Source organism: Catharus ustulatus, chromosome 5, assembly GCF_009819885.2.
Source record: "Catharus ustulatus isolate bCatUst1 chromosome 5, bCatUst1.pri.v2, whole genome shotgun sequence".
Lineage (NCBI taxonomy): Eukaryota > Metazoa > Chordata > Aves > Passeriformes > Turdidae > Catharus > Catharus ustulatus.
Genome location: NC_046225.1, coordinates 10059125 through 10071612, shown reverse-complemented (window position 1 = coordinate 10071612; position 12488 = coordinate 10059125). Strand labels below are relative to the sequence as shown.

Here is a 12488-nt window from a genome sequence, read left to right as displayed (position 1 = left end):
CTCAGAACTTTTTAATCTTTATACATTAATGATTCTCTCCCCATGCTCGGTCTCTCCTGTGTGCCCGGGGTTTTTGGGGTCGGTGCTCTGTGGGTTTCTCGGGATCGGCCCCTGCCGGAATTCCCTGTGACCCTGCTGGAGCACAATTACAGATTTGTCCTCATTTGTTTATTGTCTCGGGAGTTCTGCCAGATGTGGCCCCTAAATTCTGCATTTTTTGTGTGAGCTATGGGACACCACAGTGGTACATCCTTCTTCCCAAGCTTTGTTGCCCTCCCCTGGCTCTGAGAACACTGAACCATGGCCCAGCCTTTAAACCTTAACGAATCAATTTTATCAAAAAGTAATTTGTTTTCCTAACACCTGGACATCACCTAGAGCTTGTTAGGTGCTCTCTGTTTCATGAGTTAAATCTTCCCTCTTGCTGGAAAAGGCTTGAAAGTGGATAAATACCAAAACCCCAAAGGATCTTTCACATATTCCACATCTTGCAGATAATTTTAAGGAGTGTGTTGCCATGGATCCTGCCTTGCCTTTGAATAGAGGTTCAGCCAGAGTGTTCAATTTAGTTTTAGTCATTGCTTCCATTGTGTTATAATCGATAGTTTCAGTAAACATGGCTTAAACACAGAATTGTATGCAAAACTGGGGGTGTTGAAAGGGAGCTGGCAGGCTTGCTCGACTGCATTCTGGTACATTTTTTGATGTGTGGAAATTGAAGTAACTTTCACACAAAATCAAAAGCCACACAGCAGGTCTGATGGCCTATGTCCTACAGAGGATTTCAGAGCATGGACCAACTTGTTTGGCATCCTCTCTCGGGGTTCCTGCATTCACAGGGTGCAGAGTTTCATGTGTGAACTTCAGTTGTTTGCATGTCTTATTCCTACTTTTAAAAACTGTGAGGAGAGGGGGTGCATGTTTTATGTTGAGGCAATATAGCTGTTTAGTGAGCAATCTGACTTTCAAAGCATTGCAGGAAAATAAGCTTGAAAGTATTTATCTCTATTTAAAAGTATTCTTACTTGGTGACAAGATGACATGATGATTTTATCACATTACCTGTATATAAGTTGTTCCAAGGTAGCCAAACCCCAGGAAGTATATATAAAAAAATCTAAGATCCAGTGCCTAAGAAATGGTAACAGAAACTGCAGGAAATAAATTTGTATTGCAGCACCTGGTTAAGCTACAGCTCCCACCTAGCTTGTATATGAAACAACTCTGAGCAAATATTTGGAGAAAAAACGATAGTGCTATACTTCCCATCTGGCAACTTGGCACTGCTGCTGTGATAATTAAACAGCTGAAATCATAGTCAGAGGAGTCCTGGCTACACCAGCAGGAGAAGGGTGTTAGTTTGATATTGGGAGGGCAGAAGAATTGCAGCAATGTGAAGAAATGTAAGGGTGGTCAGCCTTTATGCCCACTCATGGATTGCACTGAGGTTGTTCATTAAAAGTAGGAGCTACTGGAATTTTAGGAAGTCCAGCAGGTGCATCCTTGAAGCGTGGGTCTGCACAAGCAGCACGGAAATTTCTAGCTGATGAGACTTGTTGATTTTTTAATACCAAAATTAAACTCTGCTGCTGCTTCAAGGGTTTCACTTCCCATGGCATCTTTTAAGGGATTAAATAGCTTCATACCAATATGAATATTTTTTCATTATATTTATACTTAAGCAGAAATTACATTTTGTGTGGAATGTTAAGAACCAAAGTAACTTCTACTGCATGTTTTGGAATTTGTTCCTATTGTGATTTACTGTAACAATACATGCACACAGTACAGGATTCTTGTTTTCTCTGTTCTCTTTGCTTCCAGTCTCCAGAACTGATGTGTAGAGTATCTGGTGTTGACAGTACACTGCACAACATTTCTCTGTGATATAATTAGATTTGTTGAGGTAAGCTTGACAGATTTTAAGGTCTTGGTTTAAATTAAGTACTTCTGAAATGTGAGTTTAAAAGATGCAAGTTTTAGTCTTACACTTAATTTTGTTCATGTGATGTTCTCTTCACTATAAATCTGTATTTTGAAGTAGAATCTGTAGCCAATTAATTATTTAAAAATATTACAGCATGCTTTTTTGACAGTTTTTTCACAAATTTTTGTAAATTGCAAAACAGCAAGCATATTTGATTTTGTACAAATGTTAGCACTTGAATCATGCAAGATGTTTCTGTATCATCATGTTCAGTCAATTAATAAATTATATTAAGACAGTCAAAAACTCTTTAAAGAATTCAGTAGTTGCCTTCAAGTCTTACCTTCACAGAGACTTTGGTTGAAGTAAAGATCATAACCTGTTTACATTTTAAAATCCCATTTCCTGGGTGACAGCAGGGCAAATAACCAGCAGTAGCAGTTGGATCTGTCTCTAATCAGAAAACTTTCCATGGCAGCAACTATTATCTGTTATTATTGGGAGTTATTCTTTGTTCATTTACCTTTGCAGATGAAGGACATGCAAAATAACCCCCTGCTTGGCTCAGCCAGGAGCCTGTATTTTGTCAAATATTTATTTTAATGTTTCTTATCTCTAGTCTTGCTTACACACAGATGTGTGAAAACTATACAATGTGGAGCAATCATCTGAGCAAGGAGAGCTATAGAGTTACAAAGCACAAGGACAAGCCTAGGAGCCCTCTCTTGCAGGTAAGGAGAGCCAGTCCCCTGAATCACTTGGTGTTAAGCACCACAGGTTCCTCAGCAACATGTTCTTCTACAGAGTCTTTAGAGATGATCCATTTGCCAAAAATGCAGAAAGTCTGCTGATGGGAGGTAAAACTGCTCTGGAACAATCAACACCCTCCAAAACCCCCCAGCACAACTTACTCCAGTTGTGCACAGTTCTTGAGCATGTGAAATAACTTATGAAGAGTGCCCTGGGAGGGACATACTGTGAAAGCATGAAGCACATAAGGGACCCTGTTTGCAAGTAAGTCCAAGTGCAGTGGAAGCTCATGACAGTTTCAGTCATGAGATTTTTCAGTTTTTTGGAGAAATACTTAAACTCAGCATGGCTGTATCTGTATGTGCTGCCTTAATGAATAACCTCAAATGCAGTCAGTGGCAATCTCCACAGACCTTTCCTGCACACTGTGTCAGTTTGTTATTGGTTTCTGGAAATATGTGATAATCTTGTCCTTTTTTTTCCCCCTTACTCGCTCTGAACATAAGCTAAAATGAAACGTGTGTTACATCTCTGTTAATCTTATCTTCAGCAGCCCTTCTGCTTGACTACATCATTTACATGTTCACTTTGGCTTTATTATTTTACAGATAGAACACCAACCAATAAAGACATTTTATCCTTATTTGGGGTATACTTAATGCTCATTTGTTCCCCTTAGTTCTAAATCTCTGTTTTGCTGCAAATATGCCAAAATCTACATTGACACTCCCATTAAAATTAGTGCCCTGAGCTTTTAGTTTATTAACTGGAAGAGGGAAATAGTGATGGGGAGGCAGTAGGAGAATAGGATTGCATCATGATTGCATTGCATCTTATTAGCCAATTATAAATGCATATCCAAAGTGTAGCTTAAAGATTTCTCAGTAAAAAATTTCAAAGGCACAGAAACAGAAGGTAGAGGGAAGTTTGTAACAGATGAGTACAGGACAGGAATACTGAGGTCTAACTCAAGGCTTCACAGTAATTTATGGAGCCACACTGAGATTTTTAGTTCATGTGAATACTGATGCAGGCTACTAGCAGTCTCCTGTATTTTTAATGAATAATAACATTTATAATTCAAAGAAATGAGTGGACAGAGATGTAAACTCATGCATATCATAACTCAAACACAGGAGGGTCACACTAACCTTGCCAGAGCAGCAATGTACAATTTATGAGGTCTAAAATTTCCAAAAAGGACATAGTTATACTGTTGTTAGTACAAAGAGTGGCCTATAAAGGCAGCATTGACATTAGGACTCCAGCACTCCTGTGTGTGGACACAACTGTTGTAGGATTTGGCATTGCTTTGCACCACACCCTCACAAATGATTTGGGGGTTTGGCACAAAATGAGGTAAATTGTTGAGTAAGCAAATAGAGAAAAGGAAGGAAGTGATACTGTATTAATAATACAAGCGTATTTTTAGAATACAAATTATCTAAAATACATCCTCTGGCCAAATACGGTAATGAATTATATATGCCAATAATACATTTAGAAAGTAGATAACAAAGAGTTTACTGACAGCTTTTGAGAGCTACCCAAGTCCAGTCTGATTTCTGAAGCTGTCCTTTGCATGTTTGCAGCACAAAACAGGAAACCATACTTTCTTTATCATAGATGTAGAATGAAAGGTGGATTTGTGAGCAGATAGATAACATGTCAAAGCAAAAGGCACTAAATACCTGCTAATCAGGTATAAGAAGGAGGAACATTTTTTCTTATAAAACATAGGTGGTTCTATTAGAACTGTGTTGCTCTAAGTTTTTCCAGGGACCTTGGTAAATAAGGTATCCATTCCCTTTATAAATTATGTTGTAAACAGTGACTAATTTTTTGTTTTCTTAGGGATTGCTGAAGACCCAAAAAGGCAAACAGGTGTGCATGCCTAAATGCACAGGCACATGTGTGAAGCAAGGTAAACAGCTGAAGTACAATACCTTTACCAGTGTAGAGGTACCAGTGTACCATTAGACTTTCATCAGGTTAGATTTTGCAGCTGCTTGCCCTCCTTCTTCTTTAAAGGTGAACTGAAAATCTTGGTTAATTGACTGATTCTGTGAATGTGCTAAATGCAGTAATTGTACACAACTTGGTTTCCTGATACAATCTTACAAAGCAATATGCAAACAAATGCCCTGTTGGTTTTAAATGAGTAAAACGATGTTGACCATTACAATGTTGTGCCAAAAAAATTCACATCACGAGAGGTTTATGTCCAAAAAGGAGACAGAGGAGTCCTGTAACTTTATTCATGAGCAAAGGGAGAGGCCATGAGGCATTTCCCATGACGTCTCTCAAATTGTTGGAGGACACAGCCCCGTTATTATCCTGATTTTCCCAGCCACATCACCCTCTTTCTTCCCTCATTGGCTGAGGTACTTGAAAGGTACAGACTTCGTGGTTCACCTACCACATGTCCCCCTTAGTGTAGGAAGATGGTTTGTAAGGATAGTGCAGAAAGCAATTTTCCTGAATGAATTGCAGCTGTACTGATTGCAGAGCAGTGAGACAGCCTTGCCTGCCCAATGAGGACGGGGTTATAAAAGAGTGAGTTAGCTGCCTGAGAGGTAGTTGCAATTATCGATGTAGTTGGAGCTTGAGAGCCAGGGTCTGCTGGCTGTGCTGTGAGGAGGAAGGGATATCTGTAAGGGACAGATAAGGTGAGAAGATGCTGTGAGGGACAGACAGGGTGTGGTGGCCGGGTAAGGGACAGGTAGGGGTTAGCCTGTCATGCAGAAGGAAGAAGGAAAGTTGGAGAGGCGAGAAGGAGTCAGTGCTGTGTGGAGCTGCCTGTGAGAAAAAAGGTAGAGTTGCCTGAGGGAAGTCCACGGAAAGAAGGCGTGAAAAGTTTTTAACAAAGGACTGATGATGGTGTCAGTCCAGTCCGTCTAATTGCTGCACCTTTGAATGCACACACCCACACCACTCCTTGCACAAGATAGCTCTATCAAGTCTTTATTCTTTTTCTCGAAGTTCGGGAATTAAGCATGACTGTGGCTGAGCAGCAGTCTGTGTCAATTAATAACGTTTCCTGGAACTGGTAGTTTCTCCCGTTACTTCCTTAGCTACAAGTGTCTGACCCTATCTACAAGCAGATTTGCAGCACCTGTTTGTAAGGGCACGTTCCTCTTATTCCTTCCAGTGTTACGACACGGGCTAAGCAGCACCTGCCCAAGTGCCGGTTTCGGTCATAAAAACTGTCTATGCTTGCCGCAGTCAAGAGGTTTTTTTCGGGAGGGCTGAGTGCAGGGGAAGGCTCTGCTAGGGGCTTTACAGCGGCTTGTGTTTGCCGGGTGAAAGCCGGGCGGCGGGAGGCGCGGGTGCCCGCTGCCCGGGGACCGCCGGTGTGCGGCGGAGAGCCGGCAGCCCCGCCCGGAGAGCAGCGGGGCGGGCGGGACGGGGCAGGGGGCGGGCGGGGCAGGGCAGGGCAGCGCGGACTCGCCCGGCCCGCGGTGCCCGGGCGGAGGCGGCGGCGGCAGCGCGGGGTCGGTGCGGGCAGCGCCCGCGGGAGATGCGGCTGCGGCTCGGGCAGGTGCTGCCGGCGCTGTGCCTCGGCGCCGCCTTGCCCCTGCTGTGGTACGCGGTGTGGCAGGGGAGCGGAGGTGAGAGCGGGGGGCGCGGGGCCGTGCGGCGGCGAGGGCGGGCAGGGAGCGAGCGTGGCGGGTCCCCCGTCCCCTCCCGGCTCTCCGCACCTGCGTGGCCTCGAGGCTTGGCCGCGTGTAAGGCTGAACACGCGGGTCTCGCCTGTTCTTCCCCCGGGGTCGTGGCTTAACTGCACCCAGGTACCACCTTGGGAAACAGCTTATAGGATTGCATCCTTGGGTCACGCTTACCCTATTAAAAATACACCCCTAAGTTTAGGAAACAATAAAAGTTTCTTTTTAGCATTTTCCCCCTAACTCTTTTCTCGTTTTTCCCCTCTTTTCTCTTTTTTTCCCCACTTTTTTTTTAACAAGTATCTTGCATTAAGATGGAAAGAAACATCTAAATGTGATTGCTGTGACTGTCGCTTTTAAAGTGATTTTGATTTCATTGTCGAGGAGGATAAAGTAGCATTATCCGTCCTTTAATTGTATTTGTGCCCCACGTACAGTCGTTTTTTCTTGTTCATATTTCCAGGACCAGAATGCAGAGAAAAAAAACCACCTGGGTTTTAATACTTTATTTCCAAGCTTTAAAAAGATATGCTATCTTTTTAGTAGGTTATGTAGGTGGCATGTGGCAGATAGATCTACATAAAGACATGTCTAAGATTCTCTAAGGCAGTACAGCGAAGATAAAACTAATGGTATTTTCCAAAAAGAATTGAGGTCTTTCCAAGTAGTATCTCTGAGACTTGCAGACATGGCTTGTGATGGGTGAAGGGGTGGTTGGTTTGGGGTGAGGGAAAGACAATGCATCAGAGTGTTTCCAAATACTCCTTTATAATAGGTTTGGTTTTAGAGGTGCAGAGGAAATAAAATATACCAATTAGTAATTTTCTGGGATGAACACAACCTTCAGCTAGCAGATAATTCATTTATATTAATTATTCCTGCAGCAAATAAAAGTAGTACTAGAGATCTTGGCCCCACAATGGCATATTGAATAGAGTCAAGGCAGTGCTGATCCTCCTGCCTTTTAGGTCAACTGTATGGCTGTTTACCTTATAACATTTTGTTTTCTTCAGTGGCACTCCTGCTAGGAGTGGGGAAGGAAAAATAAAGGGTGTGCCAGGAGACTAAGATCCAAGAGATGGCAGAATGAAAGCATTTGACAAATCTGCAGTTACCATTGTGTTGTGGCTCATGTTTTGGGACTCCTCATTACTGATGTTACAATTTCATTTAACTTTCTTTTGACGTTTCTCTGATGACATTCCATGCTGGGCTGTTTTGCTTTGGGATTTTATTTGTTTGTGTTTTGGGCAAGAGGGATAATGTGTGTTGTGCTGTCTTAACTTCTCTTTCCACAGTTGGCTCCTCCTCCACTGTAAACTGAGTAACTAATTCCTCTCAGGTGGTATAATTTACCTAATTACTATTATTATTAGACCCTGGTTTTTTTAGCCAACTGTTGACCATTGCACATGTGAATGTAGGCTTTAGACTCTCTTAAGCTTGGTAAATCTCACAAATGTGTAAATAAAATACTTAATATTAGTAACTAAAGGGGAAAGTAGCAGTATGTGGTGAGTGACTTTGTACTATGTTTGTTTTACTGAAAATAGAGTCTTTGCTCCCAAGGGGTGTTAGAAGGCAAGACTTCTACCCATCCAGGAAACAGCCAGCCATAGGTAACAGCAGCAAAGGTTGTCACCTTTTTCTACAGGGAAGAGAAGCATTGGGAGCAAACCCACTAATGCTCAGTTGTTGTCACAGGGTGTTTGTTTAAGAAAGTGGTTTGAAATTAATCTTTTGCTCTGAAGACAGGCAGACATCTCTGCTTAGAGATAATGTTGTTAAACCTCTGGTTTTTCCCTTCTGCACTGCTGAATTTGCTCTCCATTGTCATGCTTAGAGCACTACAGGAATTTCTACTTTTGGTGCATCTCAAACTATGATGTGTTGTTTTCCAATGCCCTTTTTGCTTAGCCCACCAGTTACTGTGAGTGCTGTTGCAGCTTCTCCCATCTCCCTCATTTGTCAAATGTTTTCTGGCTCATTTGCTTTCACACATTTGTTAAATCTCCCCTAACTTTTTTTAACTTTTCTGCTCTGCCCATTGAACTGTCTAGGCTCCTCTTGATTTTTGACTAAAATCTATCACACTAAGCAGCAGTAGTCTGTAGTATTCCCTCAGGTTTCTGTCTAGTTAATTGTTTCTTGGATAGCTGTGATTTTTGGGATAGTGAATAAGCTTTGTAAAACTAGGACAGGGCACCCAAGGTCAAGACTAGTGGTCTTAAGTACTTATATACAAGAATATATTTATTATAGATAAGAAGTATATTCTTCTTATATTTACTTATATACTTCTATAATATAAGAATATATAATAGTCCTGTAAAACATTGTTCACTTTGTCTGTGGTCTCAGAACCTTTCAGCCCTTGGATAGTGGAAGTTTAAATCAGATATTGGCTCTGTCCCAATTTCTGTGCAAATAAAAATTAGTAGCTTAAGTCAGTGACCTTTAAACGCCTTGCAATAAAGGTAGCTTGAGAGATTTGAGTTGAAATGTATTTGTTGTCAATGACAACAGCAAATAATTGGCTCTTCGGTGCTGCTTTTGATTATGTGCAGCCTGAGTATTGCCTTGGAGTTGTGAGACTAAAATTAAGTACACATAATTCAAACTGGCATATCAGGGAAGATGCTTCTTGTTAATTCACTTAAAAATAAGAGATCAGAAACTACCACATTCACTAGACTTCAGTTATTGTGGACAATACTGTGTATATTTGAGCTGTGGTTAGGAAGATGATTTCATAGTCACTTTTTCCATTGCTGTATAAATATAAGCAGAGGTTTCATACTAAATATGCTGATATTTTTGCAGCCAGAAAAAGAAAAAAAAAGATGTAAAAGTAATTGTGGAGACAGATCTTCAGTAAAAGCTGTGTCTGAAGTGATTGTGTGGTGATTCCTTCAGCATCCACTGGAGTGCTTGTGAACACAGGCTGCTGTTAGCCAGCACTCAGCTGGGCTGCTGCTGCAATTCCTCTTCCATGTCCTGCATGGTTTTGCTGGGAACTTTTTGGTCCCTCTCCAGGCCCCAAGCCAAACCTGGCTGAAGCGAGCAGTTTGTATCTGAGCATAGGAAAGGCTGTCGTTGGGGTGATGCAGAGGTTCCTGCTTGTCAAACTGAGTTACAATTCACTTGTTAATTCACCTGACCAAAGATTGTTTGCTCTTACAGAAACACTCTTCATATAGGTTTAGAGTTCTGAGAAAAAGTATACAACTTACAATGTGTATGTAGTGATTTTCTCACACAGTTTTAGCTATTGTTTTCCATGTAAATAATAAGCCATAAAAAAAAAATCACAGGCATACAAAAACAATGAAGTAGATGTAAGGAGGTAGCAATTTTTTCCCTGCTTGAAAAACAGAAGGCAAAACCACATTACAAACTCATTATGAACTTCAAGGTTTTTTTCAGTGGAAACAGTATTCCTGAATAAAAAGAAATTTTGGTGTCTTTGCTGAATACCAGTGTAATTTTTGTGAGTGACAGCAATGAATCAGTGAATCAGATAATTTTTTTGAGCAGTGCTTCTTTAGGTTGCTCTCAAGGGTTACAAGATTAAATCTCTTTGAATTGATTTGTAATGTGTTGCTGCCCTCTTCACCTTTGTCCAAGTAAACTTAAAGTAAACTTCGACTGGAAGGTAGGAGAAGTTGATGCTGAAACATGATGTATGTTAACATGCCTAGATCCTTGTAACGTTGAGTCAAACAGGTTGTGAAACCTGAATTTATTCCTTTGAGGTGGGATCAGTAAGAGAGAAACTGCTCATATGGCTACATTCACAGAAGTATATGCAAAGATCATAAGTTTTTTTAACCTCTACATTTTGAATTTGTTCCATAAATCAGGGTTGGGGGAAGAAAGGGGGGGAGTTTCATCATTGCAAAGGGTGGAAGAGGTATTTCTGATGAAAGTATTTTTTTACCCAGTTGAAATGCAGTAATGTGCATGCTAGTCCAGACAGCATGATTGCACATTTCTTGTATTTCCAGTCATCTTCTGCCTATGGTGTTATGCTTTGTTTCAGCTGTGCAGCCAAGTGCAGGTCCCCAGGAGATTCTGTCATTTGTGATGGAGTTCTTTGCAGGTTTCCTATCCAGTCCCAACTGGCATACTCTGGCTCAAAGCTTCAATTAAATAGTGGCAAATTGACAGACTCCATAAGGAAGTCTGGAATTACACTGCTCTCACTTCAGCCAATACAGCTTATCCAGATTTCTGAACAAGCAGAAGCCAATCTTCCTGTCTTCTCTAGAACTACTGGGCTGTGTTTAATCACCACTTTTGCCAGCTGTCTGGTAGGCTACATCTTCCCTCCATGTGTGCATTTCCTTCCAGGGACACTGAGAGCAAACAGAGGTTATTGCACATTCAGGTTTTGTCTCAACATGCAATTGGGTTGTGGCTGAAGTGTACAGTGTGATAAGGAAAGTTTTTCAGTCCATCAGTTGCTTAGTTTCTTTGTGTAGTTCTGTATTTTGGCATTAAAGAAACCCTCCAACATACAACACCCTCAAATGAACACCAAAAAATATCCATTCAGTTTCTATATTTTTCACTTATTTTAATAATAGTGCTTTCCTATATGGTGATGTTCTGACTGAATGTTTTAATATCACTTTTCACTGTATTCTAATATAGGAAAAGACTTGAGTCTGAAATGAGGATTGTTTGCTAGCATTTAAGAAAATATTATTAGAGCTTAAGTTGTATTTTATGAAGCAAGTTTGCTTATGTTTTCAGTTAGATGCAGTATGTAAATTGTTCAGTAAAATGTTCTGTACCAACTCAAGACTGAGTCCATGTCCATTAGATGATATTATGAGTTTTCAAAATTTTTAAACTTTGATCTGCCTTTAACTCTGTAAGGTGTGTGTTTGTTTTAACACTGAAAGTACTCTGATTCTCTTCCCGTTGTGCCCTGTATGGGAATAGAGGAACCCTGTCTCCCCTGCCCCAAATTGCTGGCACAGTGCTTTTCTTTGGTGTCCCTGGGTTAATGCCAAGTCCCTCCACTGCCTTGTAGCTCCTGATGGGGATGAAGGTGAGTAGATGTCTCTGACAATTTGGAGGACACAAATAATACTGTGCTGTAGGACTCTAAACAAAATAACTAAAGGTAATGTATGTTGTTGAATTTAAGTGTTTGCTTAAGAACTCGCTGTTCTGACCTGAGACACGGAGGTTTTTTTGCTTCCTTACTGAGAGAGCACAAAACCTGAGCGTGCAAAGCATGTAACAAGATTCAGAAAGGTATCTCATATTAGATCAGTTATGGGGAGATAATAAATTGCCAGTTATTAGTGCAATGCATGCCTCGGTGGTTTAATATGCCTCATTAACCTGAACAGTGGTTCCAAGCACAGAGTGTGACAAGATCTTTTGCAGTTAGTGTGCTTGTATAGTTTTGTTCTAAGGAGGCCATTAACCAAATTTCAGTTTCTAAAGGAAACAGTCTTTAGGTATGATAAGTAATGTAGCTTGTAATCAAGAAATAGGAACAAGATTCACTGCTAGACTTAGGAGTGTTTTCTTTCCTCCTTTCTGCTACTCCAAATTCTCATTTTATTTTCTTTTCTGTTTGAGTGGAGATAGTGATGAATTGTTCCACACCTCTTAGATATTGCCAGAGATCATTAAAGAGATTGGAAGCGTTTATGATTATACAGGAAGTATGTATGTATTGAGCTAAGAGAAATAATCAGTTGGCTTTGAGAATGAGTATTTGCTCTAGAGATTGGTATTGTTTCTAAACAGTTTTTGATTTTCAGTGCAGGAAGTTTTATATTTATAAAATGTATCTATTAGGAGATAACACCAGGAGTGCATTTAAAACCATTTTAAATGTTACTGTCTTAGAATTACAGTATCATTAGGTATGACAAAATGTAGTTAATAGTCAGAGGAAAGCTACAGGGGAGCTGAAAATTCACTGCAAAAGCTTTTGAGTGCTGTCACTGTGTCTGGGAGGTGGCTGGGTCTTTTTTTGCTGCCATGGCTTGTAGCTAGTGTAGTCCTTTCAGCAATGCTAAATTTATGTTCATAGCTCCATAGCATAACATAGTTATAGATATGGATGCCTTTCTTGCAAGTCAAAACATTAAGAGTGTCAAAAATTTTAGGAAGCATTC

General features: G+C 40.7%; 1 protein-coding gene across 1 annotated transcript in view; it reads left to right on the top strand.

Annotated features, from left to right (window-relative positions):
• The first annotated feature begins 6197 nt into the window (after positions 1-6197).
• The window catches only part of MGAT4D (MGAT4 family member D), a 28933-nt gene continuing 22642 nt past the window's right edge, over positions 6198-12488 (top strand). Inside the window, exon 1 of the mRNA XM_033060732.1 lies at positions 6198-6288. Coding sequence (XP_032916623.1) covers positions 6198-6288 — 91 coding nt within the window. The remainder of the gene's footprint in view (positions 6289-12488) is intronic.